The 22,970-nt window shown below is 39.2% G+C and overlaps 1 protein-coding gene across 6 annotated transcripts in view; it reads right to left on the bottom strand.

The window, feature by feature from the left end:
• The window catches only part of CTBP1 (C-terminal binding protein 1), a gene marked incomplete at both ends in the record, with an annotated part of 164,692 nt that overhangs the window by 20,550 nt on the left and 121,172 nt on the right, over window positions 1-22,970 (bottom strand). For all 6 annotated transcript variants that reach the window (XM_079534260.1, XM_079534261.1, XM_079534262.1 and 3 more), the window contains 2 exons: window positions 3,169-3,313; window positions 15,721-15,875. In XM_079534260.1, coding sequence (XP_079390386.1) covers window positions 3,169-3,313; window positions 15,721-15,875 — 300 coding nt within the window. The remainder of the gene's footprint in view (window positions 1-3,168; window positions 3,314-15,720; window positions 15,876-22,970) is intronic.

The raw sequence follows: 22,970 nt of genomic DNA, 5'->3' as shown, positions 1-22,970 counted from the left end.
AGAACTGACTCAAGATATTCCAATTTTACTTTAAAAAAAAAAATAATTGTTCTTTTAATTAGCTTTTACCAGCCAGTACTGAATGTACAGCAGTGAAGCAAAATGTTTACTTGAAAAAGTTCACAGTGTTTTTGACCTGTTTTCATTCTTTCTATTCACTGCATGTTCATTCTCTAATCATCAGCTCCCACTAATGCTCCTCTCTTCATTCTGCTGACTGAGACCAAAACCAGTATACAGTATAATTTCATGGTGGAGAAAAAAGTGGTTTGTATACTAATAAAAATAACCTTAATACTGTTTTCCCTGTCAAGTTGTTTGGGTTTTACATAAATAAATATTCAATGAGTCTTCAGCTAATACCAGTATATCTTGTGAAGCAAGAAAGAAAACCCAGTGTTCTCTTCAATAAGACAATAATCTGACAAAAAATAAGCTTATACCTTTTATATAAGCTTGTATGTTTATCTATATTTTCCATTCAAATGCCTTCATTCTACTGCCCAGTACTTTCTACAGCCAACGTAAGCTCAGAACTATTTTTCTTTCCTCTGCTGTAGTGTGTGCTGAGTCACTGCTCTACGGACTTAAAACAGCATCACTATTAATGCTGGCATCCTGCTAACATCAATGGCAATATGAAACTCACCATATTTTAAAAATGAAAGAAAGAGCATGAATGAGGGAAAAAGTGGAAGATTAAAATATAAAACCCCTTTAAGTGCATCATATTAAACAGCTGCATTTGTTTACAAAAAGGTCTTTCATGGACCAAAAAATACAGGCTTTAGATGGCAAAATGAATTTAACAAGCATGTCTCCTAATGGCTGGCATCAATAATAAAAGAAAATGCCTTAAAATGACTTAAGTTATACTGCACATGTGGGAAGAAATGTAAGAAATTAAGCTTGCCTTACACTTTCCTCCCTAGTAAGTTTCCTTAGGGAAGAGTATGATAATTCCTACATAGCAAGAACTCTTTTTTTCCCCCCATTTCCCCTTTCTTTAAAAACAACTGGTTTTAAAAAGGCAATGGTAAACCATACAGATAGAGGAGTAAATAAATGCTCTGAAGAAAAGAGATACTGCACATCAGAAAAGATAATGCACTCTTATCTACTCCTTCTATGTCCTTTTCCCTACTGCTTTGCTTTCAATAACTACATGGTTTAGTTTAAGACTGAAAAACCCAGTAGACAACAGGTGTTACCCTTGATTCACATTTCACTTGCATGTAGTTACATTTACAACTTGCACATATTTTCTAGTCAACAACTAACAATCTGGAGAAAAACAGACCAGATCATAAAGACATCATCCAAAGAACATCTGTTTGCATGCATTTCAAGAAGTGATAACATGAAAACAACACTGAGAGGGAAAAGCTGGTAACAATCTCACCAGTGTGCTCCCTGAAAATTACTCCAAAAGTTGCAATGAAATTTCAGGAGAAATGTCAGACCTTAGAGTCCAACTCTGTACTGTAACTTCAAGACTAAATAAAAGCCTTTTACAAAGAGCAATAACTCTCATGTTACTTCCTTGAGATGCATATAGATGCATATTCAACAAATGAAAAGAGATTTCTCCCAGGAGCAGTGAGTTAGATACAACTCCACTCATTTTGCCCTAGTTACTAGGAGAGATTTCACATTGCAAGCTTCCAGCATTTACTGGCATTAGAAACAGACAACAACTGTATTTTGTAAATACTGGAATGCACAAATGAGATGGATCTTAACTGCATAACTCAGTCTAATCACAGCCTAAGAACTGAATTATTAACATTTCATATGAATGAGAATTCCCCAAGTCTGCTATACTGTGGCCTGAAGAGAGATGCGAATGCATTTAAATTATAAGCTTTGCTTACCATCCAGCAAAGGCCTGCCCACAAATCAGCACATAGTCCACTCATCAGGGATTCTCCACACAAATCAGACTCAAGACAGGTCTGAGACCTTTGATCCAGACCCAAACTTTGGCTTTGAATCCAGAATTTTACCCCAGGGCAATCTCTGTGTGCATGTCTGATTTCTAGGGCTCAGCTTATGCACCCAACTTTGGCACCACTAAGAATAAGTAGGAACACAGCCTTAGATGCCTGATCTGCTCGTTAGAGAAACTCACAAAAAGTTCTTATCCTGCTGTGCAAACTACACAGCCATTAGAAACAAATGATTATTTTACTTTCATTTACTGATAAACAGACCCATATTACAGCTCCTCACTACAACAGTGGGGCTATTACTAAGACTAAGCACTATCGTATGGAAGTAAGCAATTCTGAGATCTTTCCAGAGCATAATGGGAAACTTTATTATTTAAACATGTTTGATTAGATATAAGGAAGAAACAAGGCCCTGGCACTGCTGTCCAGACAGCTGGAGGTGCCTGATGCCAGGCTGGAAGAGCCCTGGGCACCCTGAGCTGGTGGAGGGCACCCAGCCCATGGCAGGCATCTGGGACAGGGTGGGCTTTAAGGTGCCTTCAAATGCAAACCATTCTATGTTATTTCATATTTTCAATCTACTTAGCAAAACAAAGAATACACAGACATTTATTTCCAGTTATAGTTTTACCTGTAGATTACAGACAATAGGGTTATCCTAAAGGAAGTGAAGGACAAATCAGACTATTGCTTTTTTACAGTGAAGCACTAAGCACAGTCTTCATAGTTGCAGTACCTAACTTTATTCTGAAGCAGCAACAGCTGATTCCTCTATAAAAATCTATATTATGGAGTGCTTTAGCACTAAATCTCATGCATCATAAATAAGTTCCAGACAGTTGATAATGATCTCATTTTTTATTCAAACAGCAGCAGTTTTCCATGCTGATGGAATTATATTTTGTGATTGGATTACAGAAGACAGTAGTTAAAATACACAACTGAAGTAAAAAAGAAGAGAGGAAAAATTATGGCCATACTTCTTGAATTAATCTTGAACAGGCAGACTATCATCCTGCCACGAAGCCATTAAATTATCACTTAATTAACTAACGGTAATATCTGTATAATGATTTTTAAACACTGATGAGAAAATTATACAGCTTACATACTATGTTAGTATAAATTGTAGAGGAAACACTAATGCAAAGACTCAGATGCTGTCAAGTTTCTAAGACAAGTATGTGATGTAAAACAAAGCCTTTAATAGTCATACCTAAATCTCCAGCAGATTTGATGTCAATATTATCAAAACCACTGCCGATTCGGACAATTATTCGAAGTGCTTTAAATTTCTCCAGGTCTTCTCGTGTTAAAGTGATAGTGTGATACATCAGTGCACCCACTGCTTCATTTAGTACCTGCAAGGAAAATTAGAGAAATAAATACTTAATGTTTTCTTTTCACAGAATCTCAATCATGTAAACTAACTTTTAAGCGCTAAAGACTGTAAAAGCATTAAATCTAGATCTTTTATTTTAAAGAGTATTTGCCCAAGTATCTTCCAGTCTATTCAGATGCGTTGTTTTTTCCCTTTCTGACACGTCTATTCTAGCATGATGAGATTAGCTTTAGGAAAAGCTCAGTATTTGTGGTCTTATTAACAGGGAAAGCTCATTTCACAGGAGATGTTTTGCAATAGTGAACCCTAAATGCATCTGTGCACGCATCCTGAAAACAAAACATGAGAGCAGGCACTCAATTTTAACAATGAGTATTTTTTTGTTTACGCAGCTGACATTCAGTTTTGAATGAAATAACAGAGCAATCACACAGTGGTACAGGCATCCACTGCATTATTAAATCTCTCTATACCTGAATAGATAACATTCAGTAACCATTACAAAACCCTTGGACAACAGAGACTGAAATCAGTCCATTTATACACAAAGCATGCGTCCTTAGTTTAATGATGGTGCAACTGTCCAAGATCTTGCTGATGGGAAACTGGAAGTCATATAAATTAGTGCAATTGAGATTATTCAACAAAACTTCTCTAAGAATTAAGAAAAAGTACCAAGACAAAAACATTGCAAAAACTTGAGAAAAATAAAAGCAAAAATAAACTGACAGGATCGTTAAGATTTCAATGCCTCTCAAATAACGTGAATATACCTACTCAAGAAAAGTTAAAAGAAAGGGGTGTGAAGGAAGTTTGCAAGTGATGTCTGGGAGTTCTCAAATTCTGCTTCCAAACAGCCATGACACTGCATGCCACACAGCTCTGTATTTGAAGTGAACTGTTCCATGTCTTCAAAACACGTTGGTTTCTACCTCCACTGTAGCTTTTAATATTGTAATCATTCTACAAATCACTACAGCTAGCTGCAATCACATTAAGTGGATCCTATCATGGACATCCCACAGTTCTCTGGGTGCTTCAAATTTCTTATTCAATAAACTTTCGAGCCTGGTGCACGTAGAGATTCTCTCAGCTGAGCTACTCCTGCTCATGTGAGTATTTTCTAGGGTATGGCAATCAGTGACAACAATCAACATAAATAAAAATAAAAATAAAAAAACCTACAGCAAAGTATGATCTCACACACAAAGCATGACAGCAATACACTGGAACACAAGATCTGCAGCTGTAACTTCAAAAAATTAAAATACACAAAATATTTTAAAAGAAAACGTAAACAAAACCCATGAAAATAAAGGAGAACTGCTCCCACAGAATAATCTGTATTTCAATAGGTGCTCCAGGACTGGCAACCCCAGCTCTAGATAAGACAGAGACGAGAACCCTTCAAGCAGAATTTACTTGTAAGACTGAGAGCTACAAGAAAATTAGAAGTTACACAGCCTTGAAGTATGTGGCTACAACATAATTCAAAGAACAGCTGTAGGCTCTGAAGATTTAAATGGTTATATGCATACAGAGCTCCTTGATTTTAATGCTACAAGTCCTTTGGAGATTACATCTAGAAGTCACCAATCAGCATGACTGCATTCATCAAATGCTTCTACTTCAGCTGTTACAGAGGGTTAAAAAAAAAACAACAACAACAAACAGTTTGTTGTGTTTGCTTCCACAGTGACACTACCACCAATTTGGACTTTCTACAACACAAAGCGTCTGGTACAGTCTGCATGTGAAACAGCCTTTCTCATAAACAGACTACAATGCCCATAGGTGTTGTGGGTACTTTTGCCCCACTGCTTTCTGATAGAATTTTTTTCCACAATCTCACTGTTCGAATAACACAGAATTTCCAGTCGCAACTTACAGCACGGCTCAGGTCTGTTTGCTGGTGCCATATTGGCCGCTTGCTCAAACCACATTTTGTTTCCTTGGTGTTTATAATCCACACGTATTAATAAACAGCTTTCGTATCTCCTCTCAGCACTTGTTTGGCTGCCCTTCACAGGCCCAGTTCTAGTCCGCTCCAGGCTGGTCCCTCTCTACCCCTGTGGTGCACTCATGCAAGCACAAGGTCAGCTCTTTAAGGGGTAACCCAGCTGCAGACACTGCTATTTGAGACTCCTCTCCCTACTCCATTATACCAACGCTAGCATACTTAGTGGAAATCCTTCCTAATGAAGTCTCACGTGATGCACACTTAGTGGAAATCCTTCCTAATGAAGCCTCACGTCATGCACACTTCCACATGGCCAACAGCACACTGACAACCCTTGGTAAAAACATAAATCTGAATCCATCTCTTCCTAAAGCACATCTTATTTTGCACGCTCAGGTTTCCAGCAGGGCTTCTTTCTTCTCCAAGTCACAACCCTGAGTTCCACATTGATGCATTTCCCTGCACTTGGTGCTTCTGACTTTGAGGTCCTGAAGATCTCTGTGATTTCCCAGGCCTCTCCAGCTAGCCACATCCTCCATTCTGTGTTATATTACACACACTACTGCTGCTTCTTTAGGGGTTGCTATAGACAGCTGCAGCACTGACAATAACGCCCTTTGCTCATACATAACATGCAGTAGCTTACAGCAATGCAACTCAAGACTGATGGGACAGGCAGACCCTTCTTTCTCTGCTCCAGAACTGGAAAGGGCAGAGTGTTTGGGTGTGCAGAGAGCTTCCACTACCTCAAGAACCACTGTAAGCAAGGGCTAAAAGACAGATGAATGGGCTCAAGCATTTCATTTGGGAATTTCACTTCATAATCACACATCTTTTATTAACTTGGTCAGTCAAGACTGTAATTTGCACTCTGTGAGCACCAGTGTGGACTCATTACACTACAGTTTTGAGTCCATCCAGGTTCTGGCCTGGCATGAGGATATCAGAAACTATTTGCTGATATAAGAATGCACTAAATGAAAAGGAAAACCATTTTTCAACCATGGTTTAATGCTGACATTAACCATTTCCACATTCATTTATTCATTATATGAGATATGAAACCAAAAGATATGACAAATCTTTTATGATTTTCTTCTTACTGTTAAGGGCTAGAAGGTTTCATCTCTTAACAGCTTCTAGGATTATGGATGACTTAGCAAAGAAACATAGTGCCAACACATACTCTTCTACTGTTGTACATTAACTCACATTAATTATTGATAATTAAATAATGTCACTGCTTTCTGTACCTAGCCATGTGACACAAACGTACCAAAATAGCAGAAAAAAGAGAATCTGAAGTTATAAGCATTCTGCAATGAGGTTAATGTTAATAATGCCACTTACAGCTATAACAACAGTTTCTGTACTTTGATATCAATTGTATAAATTACTTTCTCAGCCATTACGTATTAAACGTACTTAAGTCTAGAAAGATTGTTAGATCAAAAAATAAAATGTGAACCAAGTCTGAGTAATAAATGAAACTGAAATCCAGCAGAAACATAAGCAGGTCTAGCATCTACTGCAGTTACGTTACAAAAAAGAATAAATAAATAAATAAAGAAAATCAACCCCTGACAATTTGCAGTACAGATATAATAAACAAGCATGCTAGAAATTTCAGGTACGTGGCAGTCAGACAATACTCTTTTAAGCTCTCCTGCATGGAAACAAAACAGGCAAGGTTTGATACAGCACAAACAGAGATAGCTGCGTACCTTCAGCAGCCATTTTCTACTTTCATCTGACGACAGTTGGCCTTTTTGGGAAGAAAGGATCTGAGATAAAAGTTGAAACAGGACACAAGTTGGATACATAATCATTCAGTGAGAGAAGGAAGCTATCTGCTTTATTGTTCCGCCCTCAGTTACTGACTTACTTCCAGGTGAAGCTACAGAAAACTTGCTGAAAGGCTTTTTCATACCCTCTTCAGTGAGCTGACATCGTTTCCAATCAGAACTGTTCAGACAGGTCTTTTTGCTGTTCTTCAACCTCAGAATGACTACTTTGCTTTCACAATATGCCACCTCTCCAAGGCGCTTAGAGAACTGCTGACACTGTAGTAGGAAACATTTCTACTTCAAAGAATTTAACAGATCTTCAGTAGTGAATGTTGAAGGTTCAAATCCTTATTAAACGTTTCCCTTTCAGTTTTTTCATTTTATTTCAACACCAGGCTATTTTAGCCATCATACCAGATACTACATGGCGACCATTACAACATACATGCCTCGTATTATTTGATTAAAAGCTCAGTATCTTGAGTGTTTTACCAAACAAACATAAGAGTACTATAAAATATTAATAATAAAACAGCAAGCCATTTTGCTCTTTGGTCACCTAAACGTACACGAATTCTACAAAAACTGGCCTCAAAATCTTGCAGATCAATCCAGATCACAAAAACATAACACAGTACATAAAACGCCAACCTACTTCAATGCAGAGACAAAAGACATTTGTAAAATAAATACAGAATGACAGCACGGTGTTATTTTTTAAAAAGACCTCTCAGAAATCATTACCAGAACTGATATATTCCATCTGCTTCTAGAAATGACAGGATACTGCATTTCTTGGACTTGAAGCTTGCTGTGTCATCCCCAGTTAAATCTTTCAATGTCATCAAAAGTTACTTTTGCACATTTAGGTTGACAATGTATTTCAATTAAGTTGAGCAGGCCTTGCATTACTTGTCTTGCAGAGGAGCAGCAGTCCATGAAATTCATAGTCAATATTCTAGGGGAAAGTTGCAGCAGGCTTCTAACTGCTCAAAAAAACCTCATCAGAACAGAAGGATCCATGCAAAACAAAGACATTTAAAACTAAAAATATAACCCTGTGTGCTCAAACAGCAGTCAGCAGGTCTCTAAAATCATCAGTCTGTGCTGCTCTTTAGTTCCAGTTTCTATTTATGAGACATCAGCTTAACGTTTGATTCCTACAATCAGCATCACTGTCAGTAATACACCAATTCACGGAACACACTTTCACCAGGAAACTGCCTAATGGTCTTCTACTGAACTTTAGTGCTACTAGCTCAGACACTAAACATTATGACTTTGCTTTACATCTTACACAAATACAAATAAGTATAAAACATTTACATAAACAAACATTACTTACAGACTCCCAAAAACGCTCTAAGACCCATATAAACATACTACAAATATAGAACCATAGGATATATGCAGTATAGAAACAATATATGCAGTATAACTATACATGAAGTACTAGTATACACATAATATGACAGTAGATTTACAGTTTATAAAATACAGTTTTTAAAAATAGATACACGTACACTCAACTGTATGTAAATGTCTAACTTGCAGGCAAATTCCTTTTAAAAAGAACTACATGGATGTCAGCCCTTCTTTACTGACAACTACATGCAGTAGTTTCAGGACAAGTCAATTTCTGAAAATTTCTGAGACTCTGAAAACATTTTTCACAGCATCACAAAGGTTGGAAAAGACTTCTAGGATCACCAAGCCCAGTCATCAGCCCACCCCCACCATGCCCACTAACCATGTCCCTCAGTGCCACACCTCCACACTTCCTGAACACCACCAGGTGAATTATTCAGGTGACAAAGGTAAAGAGAAAGAGGTCTGTAGCTATGGTTCTGTACAGCACATGGGAAAACTGGCAAGCTGGAAATGTGGTAACAAAGCTATTTGGATTATGGAGTTCTAGAACTGGAAGGCAAGAACGGCTTTAAATGAAAGATCTTTTTATCAAGACTTCTATGCATTGACTTGTATACTCTATTAACATCACAGAATTGTGTAGCATTTCAGTTCAAGTCTGTCAGACACTAGGATGAATCAAACTTCTTCACCAGAGGATCACTGTATCATGAAAGTCACCGATGACAAGGCATCAACCCACAGAACTGCGTCAGAAAAAGCTGTTAACAACCATGAGCAATTTTCAAGCCCCAGTGATCCTTAGTAAAGATCCAGTACCAGGAAATGAAGTAAGATGCTTGCTGCTAACTGCACACATGACAGAGCCTGCTCTGCCTGTAGGATCGATACAGGCTGCTTGCTGGGCACAGCAGCCCTCCGGCTGTCTGCAGGTGCTGCCAGCTTGCTGCGAAGGCTGCACTTGACCTCCAGCATTACCAATGACAAATCTGGCAGAAAGGTCGTTGAATACAAACACCAATTTTCTATACAACTTTACTGTAATAAATACTAAAGGTAGCATTTTGTTCTATTAGGTGTAAGAAAGGTTTTTAGGATTTCATTTTCTCATTTTTCTTTCAGTCTTTCATAAGGAATTTGATTCAAGGTACATTCAAGCAGTCTCCCTAGATCTTCAGTGGATTAACTCCTAAGCATCAGCTTATTCCCAAGTATACATTACAGCTTCATTTTAATCCATATACATTGAAAATGTAATCTGCTGGACAACTGCAATGTTGGGAATGTATCATCAATATAAACTACAGTGATGGTGCAAATGCAAAGTTACAGCTTCACTTCTAAATGGGTAAGAATATGAAGCTGCAAAAATGATCTTATTTTACCATTAATAAAATAGAAACAAATCAAGCAGTCATCTGAACAGCAGCAGCGTGTTTGATTTGTTGCAGCTTCCACACATTTGTAGCATTATGAAAGTTTTCAGCTTCTCTTTGAAGCAATCTTAGATAATAATGGTACTGACTGGAAACGCTTCTATTCCTAGTTCATTCCTATACAGAGGAGTGACTGAAAACACCTGGTCCTACTCCACCAAACAGGAAGTTCAACTTATACATGTTTTCATTTACAATAGAAATATGGAAACATAGTATTCTTGCAAAGATAATTTTGATTTGTGCTTTGAGCAGAGCTCAAGGAATTTGAGGCGTTTTAGCTTTACTAAAGGCTAACCCTTGTAAGGCTGCAGCGTGGGTTTACCACTCAGATTACATCTGCACTTCCAGCTGAGTACTGCATCTTCTTCAATGTTCTGAGGAATGGGGCACCTGAAAGAAGTAGTAATCCAGCCAAAACAACCTCCTGCCTTCTTTCTTTTCCTTCTAACTGAAGACGTAGGAAACCACAGAATTGAAGAAGAAAAAAAAGAAAAAAACAAAACACGTGCAGACTCTTTCCACAGCATATACATTTTGCTCTATAGGTCATCTGTAATCAGCTGTGCTTTCTGTCTCTTTCATTCGAGTTTGCAGGGATCCCTTTATTTTTTCTCTGCTACACTTAACACTCCTATTGCCAGAGTTGGCATATTATTTTTATGCTTAGCTCCTTCTAGCTAGGAAGTGCACTTTGTGTGCATCTCTCTCTCTCTCTCTCTCTCTCTCTCTCTCTCTCTCTCTCTCTCTCTCTCTCTCTACCTATGTGATGAAGTCAGAAAGCCTGAAGACCAAAGAATTTCAACTTGAAAAATCTCAGGTAACACAAAAACCTCAAAGGTGTGCTCAAGCCTGTGATGACTCCAAGGTAAAGAAATAGAAAGAAAGAGTAGGGAAAGAGCAAGGCTACAAAAAGCAGAAGTGCAGGGTGTGTAAGCTGCCATGAAAGGAGAAAGAATAGTAAACCACTCAAAGGAAAGGGATTTTGGGAGACAAAAGGAGAGAACAGGGCAAAAGAGAGAGCAAAAAAGCACGTTAGCCTGGAATGAAGAAGGAAACAAGCTAATATTTTTGTGCTTAATTTTTTTGGTGGCTTTTTTTGGACAAACACCTATGGTAGACCAAAACTGCTACTTGGAAGCAATCTGAGGTTGAAAACTGAAAAGGCAGATTTAAACAATTAATTGTAGAAGGAATAAAAACAATTTAAAGTACTAACTTTAACTGACATTAATATGATCTCTATTAAAATTAAAAAATATATATAAAAATCAAACCACCAAAATCTTGAATTTCTACCCCAAATGACTTGGTGAAGTCTCCTGAGAGGGTGAGAAAACCCAGTTCCCATTCACCACCAGCTCTCCATGATCACAGAATTCACAGAATTGTAGGTGTTGGAAGGGACCTCCAGAGATCATCGAGTCCAACCCCCCTGCCAAAGCAGGTTCCCTACAGCAGGTCGCACAGGTCGGCATCCAGGCAGGTCTTGAACATCTCCAGAGAAGGAGACTCCACCACCTCCCTGGGCAGCCTGTTCCAGTGCTCCGTCACCTCACTGTAAAGAAGTTCTTGCGCATGTTTGTGCGGAACTTCCTATGCTGCAGTTTCCAGCCGTTTCCCCTTGTCCTGTCTCCACTCAACTATATGATACAGTCTGACTGACAAAATGCTCAACTTCACATCACTGTGTACAGTCTTTATAATAAGAGAGAACCTAGAAGCCAAAAGTTTAGATGACTGTTGCATCCTGAGATACAAATACCTACCAACAGTCCTGAACACAAACCACCTTCTCTACTGAGATGAGGAGTGGCAAAAATAAAAATAATTAAAATATATATATATTAAAAAAAAAAAAAAAAAAAAACAATAAATCCCTATACACATGTAACTTCTGAAGAACTGTAATAAATGTCCTCAGCTGCAAAGTTGCTGCAGTACTTTGGGTCACTCTCAGTAAAAGTCAGGATTCACGTCAGCACTGGCAGCCTTTTCAAAGCAATGAAACATACCCACACCACCCAGCCTGCTTTTCAACTAGCAGCACCAGTAACAACACCTTTGACCTGAGGTGAAGCAGAATTCTAATACGTGTGATTATTTATTTGTGACTTGCTTAAAGTCAAGCTACTTATTTTCCATACTTCTATTTCTTCAGCAATAAAAACAGAATGAGAAGTTCTCTGACATAGTGAAATCCCTACAGAACTTAAACTTGCACACTAACCTATCTGAAGAAAACTCCTTGATTAGCACACACAATAAAGGTACACAATATTTGTTAGCATCTTGTTTTTGATCCATACAAATGGCGTCCAAATCCTGATTTCTATTCCTCCTTACTGCCTGCATGTGTTACAATCCCTCAGCTTGTCTGTGAAAAAAAACACAAACCATCTAAGGTTGCAGTTTACTGCTGTCTCCCAATCTCACACAAATCCCTCTTTCTGCACTCTCCATTTCCACTCCTGTCCAGCCATTTCAGAACACAGTATTTAAGCCATCATCCTGTTTCTCAAACTCTCTCAAACAGAAATCCCTCCTCTGGATTCTAGTATGTTTTCCCTTTCACTGCTGATTCCTCACTTCCTTGCCATCAGGGAGATATGGAAGCCACCGAAAACCACAGCTTTCTCATCTTTTTGCAGCCTTTCATTCTTCTCAGCACTGAGTCTTTTCCTGGAGTTTTGTCATCTCTTCCTTCCTAATGGTCTTTAGCAAAAGAACATCCATTATCAAATATATGTTAATGAACAGGGCAGTGCCATTTAGAACAGCCAGGAATGTGCATTATAAATCTACAAACATTTCAAATACTGCTTTAAATAGGCAACTCCTGATTTTAGAAAAAACTTCTCCTGAAAAAAATGATTAAAATACCATTTCCAAACAATGCATCAGACAGGCAGTACTGAAATACAGATATTTCTTCACTACAGCTCTAAAAATGGGTTCAAAGAGGTCATTTTTTTTCCCAAGCAAGCAAACAACTGGAGTGAAAAGTGAGCACTTTGCATATGCAAAGCAAGCAGGCCTCTGCATTTCATGAACTGATCTATGTGATATTACTTTACCAACCTGAACATGGATGAGGGTTGGTAATTTTTGTCACAGAAGTTTATCATCTAGCAGAACACAAACTGCAAACCCAAATGTTTTAGGACTGTATCACACTTCGGACTAATGAAAATCTGCATCTTGACAACATACTGGTTGCTAGTGAAAACATTTTACACATTATTGAGTTCAATAAGAATGAATTCTTTTAATATAAGAAACAACGGAAGCAAGCTTTAGCATACGCACTAAATACAAATACTTATAAAGATCAGCAAAAGATTATCTGCATTACTCATTAAGTTTCACTTATTTTCTTTTTCAAAGCTACAACTTGAGATACACATACTGACTTTCAAACTCCATAATTCATTTACTATACATCACTGATAAGGGAAAATATTTGGTGTTTCTAAGGAAAAGCAATCATGTCACTCAGGAATTCCCAGTCTTGATGCATTAGAAAGTAAATGAGTGGATTTCTGTAAGCAAAGCAGGGCACTGTACAGGTGGTGCAGATGCCAGTGTTCACCTGAAGTGCAGACAGCTATTATTTACTAATATAGTGAAACAGCATTGACATTGTTTCTTCCTCATGTGCTACTTAGTCCTTCTGAACAGAACCCAGCTATCCACATGCCACATTTCTGATGATGGTGTGAGACAAGAAAAGAATAAAATTAAAGCGGCATTTAAATATGATGAAAAATAGACAGAAGTAAGTCATTATATTACATTTCTTGAGATGCATAATTAAGAGAAAAGGCCTTTTTCAACCTTTACAAATGAACATTAAAAATATACTAAAATAAAAAAAAAAAATTAAAAAAATTACTGATAAATACAAAGATGTTCTCGCTTGTTTGTATTTGTTCTCTAGTCAGTTACTTTTAGGTTCCCTTCCCACAACAGCAAACACTTCTAGCCGTACACACAGCAAAAACACTGATCTCTTTCAATGTATAACACTGGCATTAGGTTTCAGTAAAATTTTATTCTCTCAAAATGGAATGTCACAACAGAATAAGAGTTCAAAATAATGTTAAGCCATTACTGGTGCTGCAGAAAACAACGTATAAGATCATTATTGACAACTGTTCTGACAAAAGCACATTCCTGTATGGGGAACAAATCTGCATCAGAGAGCCACCAAGGAATACAGGGCTTTACAAGAGGAGAGTCATCTCTTATTTTTGTCTGAAACACGAGAACCAGCTGTTTTAGCTTGCTGTGCTGTCGCAGCATAAAAAACCTCTTTAATCCTCTAATGCTGGAAAAAAGAAAATATACAACCATAGCTCTTAAAAATCTTAGAAATCTGTTTTAACAACAGAAACTTTTTCTCAGGATAAAAATATATTTCTTAGACAGCTGGAAGCTGAAGAGTTTGTTGGTGAGTTCTCACCAAAAAACATGCTGACATGAAAAGGACTACAGTAAAAAAATTACTCACGTAGTAACAGAAAGGAAAACATTGTATTGGTATTCTATACAAGTAGCTGGCTTTATAAGAAAGTCAAAGAAAAGATTAAATCTTCCATCATGTACAGATACCAGGCTCTAAAATGTTTAAACAAAGCTATATAAGAAAATGAAAAGTAAATAAGCAATTAAAACAGTTAGTGAAAAGCTTCTGAAATAACAAGCCTAAGGGTTACTATAATTAGCATAGAACAAGCTTAACAATATCTTTATAGAGAAGCAAACTTATTGGTGCAATTCAGTTCAGCTGATGTAATGCCTTCATATCTGAAGCATGCTCAGCAGTACACACAACCACATGCTCTGTTTGCAGAAGTGGATGCAGACACGCAACAAGCCTTTATGTTAATACTTGGATTTGTATTCATCTGTTATGAATCTTCACTGGAGAGGGGAAACAAATTCACCTGGAACAGATCCAGCTGACCTCCTCTGCCACCAAATTCATTACAGTTTTTACCTCCACAAAAGCAGGTTTCACTCTATCAGGTAAAGGAATACTTGGCAGTTGAGGCTTTCTCTGCTAACAGCCAACAATAACTTCATCAAAATTAATTCTGCCTCTGCAGAAATACAGTTGTGGGAACACTATTCTGCTGTCTGACGAGCAGCAAAGATCTGAGGTAGGTGCTAGGTCTTCATGCTGAAAGAAGCCTTCAAAAGAGACCATGCAGGTACACAAGCCAGCTGGCACCCTTAGCTATCATCACAAAAAATGAGGATGCTTCTAAGAAAACGAGAAATCCTTCGACAGCATTAGAAACCACTGGTTGTTCTACATGTTTCCAAATCATCAGGAAAGGCACACGTTTCTGGGATAATGTACAGTTAGAATGCATTTCTAAATTCTTTTAGAAAATAAATTTCTGGTTAGCCTTTGGTTTGAAACTCCAGCATGAATTCACAGTGCACACATCTTCTAAGCCAACAGTTGGCTAAGCAGAGAAGTTTGAAAGTTCTTCACACAGCCAATTCAATACTGATATTTGGCCTTCTAGTTGAAAGCTTAGCAACAGTGTTTCCAAGAAGCATTTCAAAACATCACGTAATGCAGCTTTCCCAGATAAATGCTCTCCCCAAATCTAATTCAGTTGGTAAGCATACACACAAGACCCAGCCAAGGATGCACTGCACAGAAGGCATACTCTGACACAGACATTTTTTATCTTTGTTCATCACTTCTAATAAACAACCAGTAAATCACCAAGGTAATTAACTATTAACCCAACCACAACATCTAAGACACTGTCATCGCTCACAAAACACCGTATCTGTAATCATTAAATTATCTGTGCTTTCTAAAACACCCGAATTATTGTTGTAATATTACCTTCTCATGAATTTCTTGTGTAGACTGAGCATCACAAAATGCCACTGTGGCTACATCCTTCAGAATAGGCATTTCTACTGTACAATCCCTGCCATCCAGCAATGCTACCAACGGGCGTGGGTGCATGGGCCCATTCATGATCGGAGGTCGAATGCCTACAAAGGAACAGAGAAGATGAGTTATTCGAGCACGGAAATGTAATAGAAACAGGTTATAGCTAGCCTGCTTGTTCTGATGGCAGAGAAAGATTTCAAGGATTGAAGCTAATAAAAACAGGAACAAAAGCTACAGTCAGTAAAAAAAAATATCTCTCACACTAAGAAAAAAACGCAGCAGAGGCTCAGGAGGTTGAACAATGGAAGGTGGCTGAAAACGCTAAGGGAATAAGACAGCGTTTTAAAAGGACACTCTCACTGCTCTGCTGAGAAGTGTCTATGCAACCTCAGCCAAGATTTGTATTTTGATTGGATTCCACACCTTTACGAGCTGCAGAAAGAGTGAGAAAGATCCTGCCCAGGCATGTACATTATGGAGCTCTATATGCATTTCAGTAAGGAGCTGAACATTCAATTTACATATGACTATGATCTGCTCCTACTAAAATTTAACTGGAAAAAAAAAAAAAAGCCTACAACAGCAAAAATGTGTATTTACTGAAGATCCACTGTCCAACTATACATGCTTAGTGCTGATCCATGTAGGTCTGCTTCAATCCAGAAGTTTTATACAATGATTTTGTTTGATGATCTAATGCATCATACTTAATCCACCACTGAAAGCTCTCTGGAAAAATATGAGCAGAATGCTCATCCCTAAACCAGCAACACACTCAGAGCATTGTAGATTGATAAATAAATACACATTAAACATTTGAGGAAAGGAAAAAAAAAACAGTTCAAAGTACAGGCTTCATTTATATCCTCTTTATGGAGTCTTAAAATGAAAAGTAATCCTCATAACAAGATATTCAGAGGGTATCTTTTTACTGTATGGATGCCATAAATATATAAAAGTACTCCAGGGAATAATATTAAACCATTACATTTACACAAAAGCAGTTAAGCGTGGGTGGAAAAAAGGGACTTCCTGAGGAGATAAGGAAAAATGAAAACAAGAATACAGTACATGAATTTTTCCTCTTTCAAAACAAGTAGTTTTAAACACTGCAGAGTGAAGCAGGGTAGATAATTCTTGTGTGCAAATGCAAACGATGCTGCTTGTGAATTTAAAAATGTTGCTTCCTACTTCATAATCCAAATTAGGCCAATATGAAGGCAGCAGGGTGAGGTTCCTCAGCTTCCTCCCACTAGAAATGCTTGTATCTGAAACCTCTGACAGCGTCAAGAAGTTGCCATCTGCACTGCAAGTCCCAGTTCTGCACGCAGGATACTATGTGAAGGAAATCAGCAGCTGGGGAAAGGGATCTCTGCAGTGAGCAGAAGTGAGCAGCCCTACTACAACCTGGCAGTTACATTCTTTACCTATTCTAACAGTTCTTGTACTTAAAAATGACTCAACACGGGTCACTGGAATTTCTCCTGTTTGCTGCACTCCCTGCTGCCACTGACCTGAGGCACCTCTAGCAACCACAGCTAGCTTTAATTTGAATGCAATTGCTGAACATTTCAGATTGCTTACCCAGCAGCAAACAGCAAAAGAATCTTGCAGACGGGACACAGAAGGACAACAGATCCTCACTGACCCTTCTGTGTTCGGTCACTGAAGTGCATTTGCTCTCTTCTCATTCCAGCCCCAACGTCTGCCAACCAGAGTACAACTGCAGCACTCTCACCATAGCAGACAGGCATTCACCCAAGTGTTCCACGGGTGCAATGCTCATGAGAAGCACTTTCTGCTGGAAATCCATCAATACCTACCCTCTACTCTAACACACATCCTTAGAAATGCTACTGGCGCTCAGAAAAAAAACAAATTATCAATTATTTCAGTAAATAGCACTTAATATCCCCCTAAATACTGTTTATAGAAAGCCAGCACCTTGCTAACCTATGTCTGTTGTTACATGCCTGAACCCTAAATGGCCACGCAACCTTCAAACAGCCATACTGACTAAATAAACCACACGCTCATAGTGTGGTACAGGACAAAAATGCAACACGAACACGCAATACAAATTCTACGTACCAATCTCAAGAATACTTGCTATTCTTTAATGGGAACTTAATTATAAAACCCAATCTTTAATTTATTTTAAAGCACTCTAAAATGAAGCATGTTACAGACTCGTTGCATATTTTGGTGTGAAACATGAACTGCACTAATAAAATGCGATTATGTTTTGAAACAAATGTAAAAATGACATTGCAAGCCCTATTCATACTGAATATAATAACTCTGCTTGCTGTACAAGTGAAATGTTAATGGTCATCTTCTTAATCAGGAGTAAAGCAGGATTTCAATGACAAGCTTGAAACCAAGCTGAAGTACATAAAATATACACAACTTCACTAGATGCTTAAGATGAAAGAGGAGAAATGTGGCACAGTTGATTTCCCTCAGAGATAGCAAAAAGATCTGTCAAAGGAAGAGCCCACACAGCCCAAACTGATAACGAGATTAAAAGCCATCCCTCTCAAAAATCATTCTTCTCACTAGAGCTGCCTCAGGAAAACATAAAATACAGCACTGCAAAACACAACTCCTTAAAATAACAATTTCTGTGAATCACACAAAAGTGCAGCCTGATTTTCCCTTATGTCTTTAAAATGAATGTCAGAGCTAGAAGACACTGCAGAGCAAGCCCCAAAGCACAGCAGAACAAGGAGAACCCTCCCCAGGAGCACCTCGGCATTGCTTCCCCAGAACTCAAACACATCCAGTGACCTTGACCTCAAAAAGCCCACAAACCCTGCCTTGCCAAAATCCTTTCTGAACTGCAGCACGACTTCCTGTTGCACAATCTTTCCGCCTAAACGCACTATCACTGAATCGCAGACAATAACTCAACACTTAAGTAAACTTACAGCAACTTAATCACAGCCCTAGTCATTATTTAAAGTTTACATTCGCCGAGAGACGGTTTATGAATCAGAAACGTCTGAACAAAAAACTACCTTCTTCCACCACTGAGCTACATTCTGCTGTTTCTTACGTAGAAATGTCACACTGCACCATGCAGTCGGTTTCGCAGCACCCACTTGGAAAGGCAGCAGAAAGCAATGCGTGTTTCAGAGCAGTATTTTCCACACCCCCGTTAGCAGCAAATGATGCAGCTCAGTGCAAGGAACAGAACCGTAAAGTGGTCCAAAGCGACATTCAGCAATACAAACATGAAATTCTGTTAAAAAAATCATGTCACTTTGCTGGCTTATTTAAGTATATGGTACAGCATTTTATGAAACACAGATAGCAAAAGGCACACACATCCACCCCCCACACCCTAGATCCTCTGTCAAGGGGAAAACAAGCTCAGCTTATCCTGAGACTTTCAGGAACCTCCCCCCCAACATGACACTTCTTAAACTGAGCCTGACTTCCAGGGTCATGGATTCAATTTCACAGCCCTTTACAATCTTCCGTATTCTGTGGCAAAATAGCAGCCTGTCATCCCATCCTCATTTCCATGTCTTTAACTTTTCTTGCAGCCTTCTGTAATCTCGAACCAAAGCTTTTAAATTTCTTATCCACTGCAACCTCTGAAGCCTGGATCGTGTTCAAATATTTACTAAAAAATTAAAACAAACAATCCATTAAAATAACATTAAGGGTCTGACTTGCTCTCGCAGAAGCCAGGAAGCTCGATGTTAAAGCTTCTCACTGCATCTGCACCCTTCCCCCTCTGGCTGCTGCTCTTCCTCTGCCACCCACTAACAGCCCAGGGAGCACAGGGTAGCAGCAGCACACAGATGCACTGTAACCACATGTACCTGGACCCCTCTCTACCACTCCTGCCTTGCCAGGTGAGCAGGGATTGGAGGAGCACCTGGATGCAATCAGAAGCCTTAACCCTGAGCCTTCTGGTTGGACGGGTACAAGCCTCTAAGGTTATCTGAATGTATTTAAGGAAAGCAAAGGTTTTCCTGACAGCTCAATCCTGCTATGAGTGGGTGTGGTACTTCTCCTCTGCAGAAAAATAATCTAGTGCTGAAGCTCTTGTCCTGCTGGTGACTGCTAGGGTTTTTGTAAAATAGCTTTTCTGAAATACCAGCAGGTTTAAGGTGCACACAGAACAGTCACCACACGGCAGATAGCTGCCACAGACACAGCACAGGAGTGCCTTCAGGAGCTGCAATGTGGATTAGCTGTTCTACAGAAAGCTGTCAAAAGGTTCACATTTTTCTGCTGCTGATTGATATACATCGTTAACACCAGATGTCTCTCAAATAAGGCATACACACTAGAAGTAAAGGACATTGTCAGGTCTGTGGGCCCAAAATTCAACCCACCTTTCATTTCCTTAAATCCGCTTGCAAAGTCCATTTAATTCTTTAAACGAGTTTTTCTTTTTTCGAAACAAATGCTTCAAGTCTTTTTTCTGAAAGATACACCAGTGCCAAGAAGCACAACGCTCAGCAGTAACCCTCTAACGACAAACCAACACACACAAGGAACAGGGACAGCAGCCCTGGGAAGGAGAGCTTCCATTCTCACATTTCTGGGGATTCTTACAACCGCAGTGATTCAATAAGTAGGAAAACTCCCTTGACGACATCCTTTCAGAAGGCTTTTTCCTACCTTTTTCTACCTTATGCACAGCAGAAACATCACAGTGATTTACACTCTTAAGAAAATGCGAACTGCTGAAAAACCTCATCTCTATCTACAGAAATAAGACCTGAAAATGACAGGTTGGGCATTCAGCTCATTTACAACCTTGCACACGTAACACGAAACTGATCCCTTCAGGCAGCTACCTTCACTTTACGTTCTTACCTAGGCTGTAACTTTACTCACAGCTGTCACTTATTTACAAGAAGTCCTAAACAACATTACACATCCTTTTAAAAATAAACACTAATTTGAGTAAAGAACAAGTTGTCAAAACAAGCACAAATATCTCACCCTGAACATGAACGCAGAAGCTGTTATGAATCAGGCTTGCCAATGTGCTCTACTGAAATTCCTAGAAGAAGCATGCTTCAGAAACATCTCATGGCTCCTGGCATGCACCTCATGCATCTCGAAGCCCAGCCTCTCCTTTGGTAAGCTGGGGATACGTGTGCCAAGACCTCAAGCGGCACTTTGACTCGAGGCACAATAAAACTAAAGTACAGTCCAGCAGAAATACACCATAAACGCAGCACAAGTACATGGGTCAGTAAAATGGATGTAAGAGAAGAGTGCTTACCAGCATGGAAATATGCAACAGAACCATCCTGACTCTACTAGAATCACATCCAACACCCTTTGTCACTGCCAGCTTGTCACCTCCTTTGACTTGGAATGAAGAATTTGGACAGTCGTAGGAGTTCAATAAAGACCACCACCACCAAGCAGCATGTACAGAAGAGCAGTAGCTAGCCTTGGAAGCCAGATTTACTTAGAATCGGAATTCATTTATATTCTTTTCTCATGTTTTGTTTCTAACTATGCATCTTAAGATTGCAGGAATCTGCTGGAAATAATACTGAAATTAATGGGAAGAGTCCCACGCTGATTCCAAAGGAATAAGAACTGGACTTCACAGTATGCACACAAGAGGAAACCAAACACGAGCTTCACTAAAACAAACATGCAGTCTCCACTAAAGGCTATAGGGCTCAGAAGTAAATGCTATACGTTTTTATTTACCTAAGCTCAGTGAAAAACAAGCCGTCTTCCTTCTTCTAATTTGCAAGAGACCAAGAAAAACACAGGTGGTTTCCGGGGCTGCGCTGACCCAGAGACGTGCTCAGCACTCACACCCACTTACATCCTCTCGCTAATTGCAGAGACTGAAATGCACCCAGCTGCTCTCCAGGACCCTCTCAGCTCTCTCCTTACACAAAATACATCAGCCACACCACCAATACTTCCGTAATCACCACCCTACTCCACAGGCTTCCACATTCGAGACAAATGCATCACATCATTACTTCACCACTTGTGAGAATCAGCATGTGTATCCAAGTAGGCTGCTACAGCATACACTGCGCAGAGAACTTTAATGCCATTTATTTTCCCTTTTAGGACCAACTAAACAAAGTAATGCAGTGATTTCTATTTAGAAAATGTCATTCCTGTAGGTGCTGGGACATGAGAGTCACGATTCCTCGTTACCTCACCATACTGACACAGAAAAATCATGCCACTCTCAGGTATTTGTCAGGTAACCATAAGGATAAGGGCTTCTTGTGCCTTTTTTAATCAGTAGTCCCTAAGCATTTCCTATTAGTTACACGTGTACTTCAAACATCCAGGTGAGAACTGCAAGCACTGCACTCACAAAATTACTCAACACATTCAAAGCATGCTACAAGGATACTGTCATCTTCACTGACATTTTTTAGAGTCAGAAAGAAAATGGCATCGATCACACCTATTTAGCATCAAATGAACAAGCAGTAATAACATGACGACTTACTGCAAAATCTTTTAATTGTCTCTCAAGGCTTAAACAGCAAATCCAATGACAATATTCAGCCACCACTACATCATGCAGTAGAAGTGGGAAGCTCGAGTGTCAGCAGTACAACATGTGCAAACACAGCGCTGCAGAAGCCCTGTTTTGAAGCAACAGATGCATGAAAGCAAACCCCAGAGAAAGGGAAAACAGGACAGCTGAAAGGTCTGCTTCACGTATTTTTAGCTTCATTAAGTAATAAGGAAAGGAAGAAAAAGGTGTGTGGGGGGGAATAACAGCAGTGGTGGAACTGCCCTAACTGAGCACGCTCGCATTATTTCCAGCCTTCAGAGGAACCCTGGCTGAGGCTGTGGGTTTGTTCCTTCTAGCTCTGGTTTGAGGATGACTGGTAAGTGCCTGCCTGCCAAGATGTTACAGAATGAGCTGAAACTTCTGCAAAATTCAACGCAAGAATCAAAGCAACCAAAGGCTTGACACTTCAGCAGTCGCTCTTGCCTACAACTACTCATAGGCATCCATTTCCCTTACTAATGAGCTCTTTTATGTATCTCCTAGTATCTCCAAACCACAGAGCTGGAAGCACAAAGGCAGCTTGCACCAGAGCCATGTGCAGCACACCTGGGCACACGGCTGCTGCCATCTCCTTTGGAAACAGAAACCAAGAAGGAGGAGGGGAATGCCACCCGCCTTAACGCACACCCAAACTTCAGTTTATGGAACTTACATC

The sequence above is a fragment of the Tetrao urogallus genome (genome assembly GCF_951394365.1).
Source record: "Tetrao urogallus genome assembly, chromosome: 4".
NCBI lineage: Eukaryota > Metazoa > Chordata > Aves > Galliformes > Phasianidae > Tetrao > Tetrao urogallus.
This window is presented reverse-complemented; position numbering and strand designations above follow the sequence as displayed.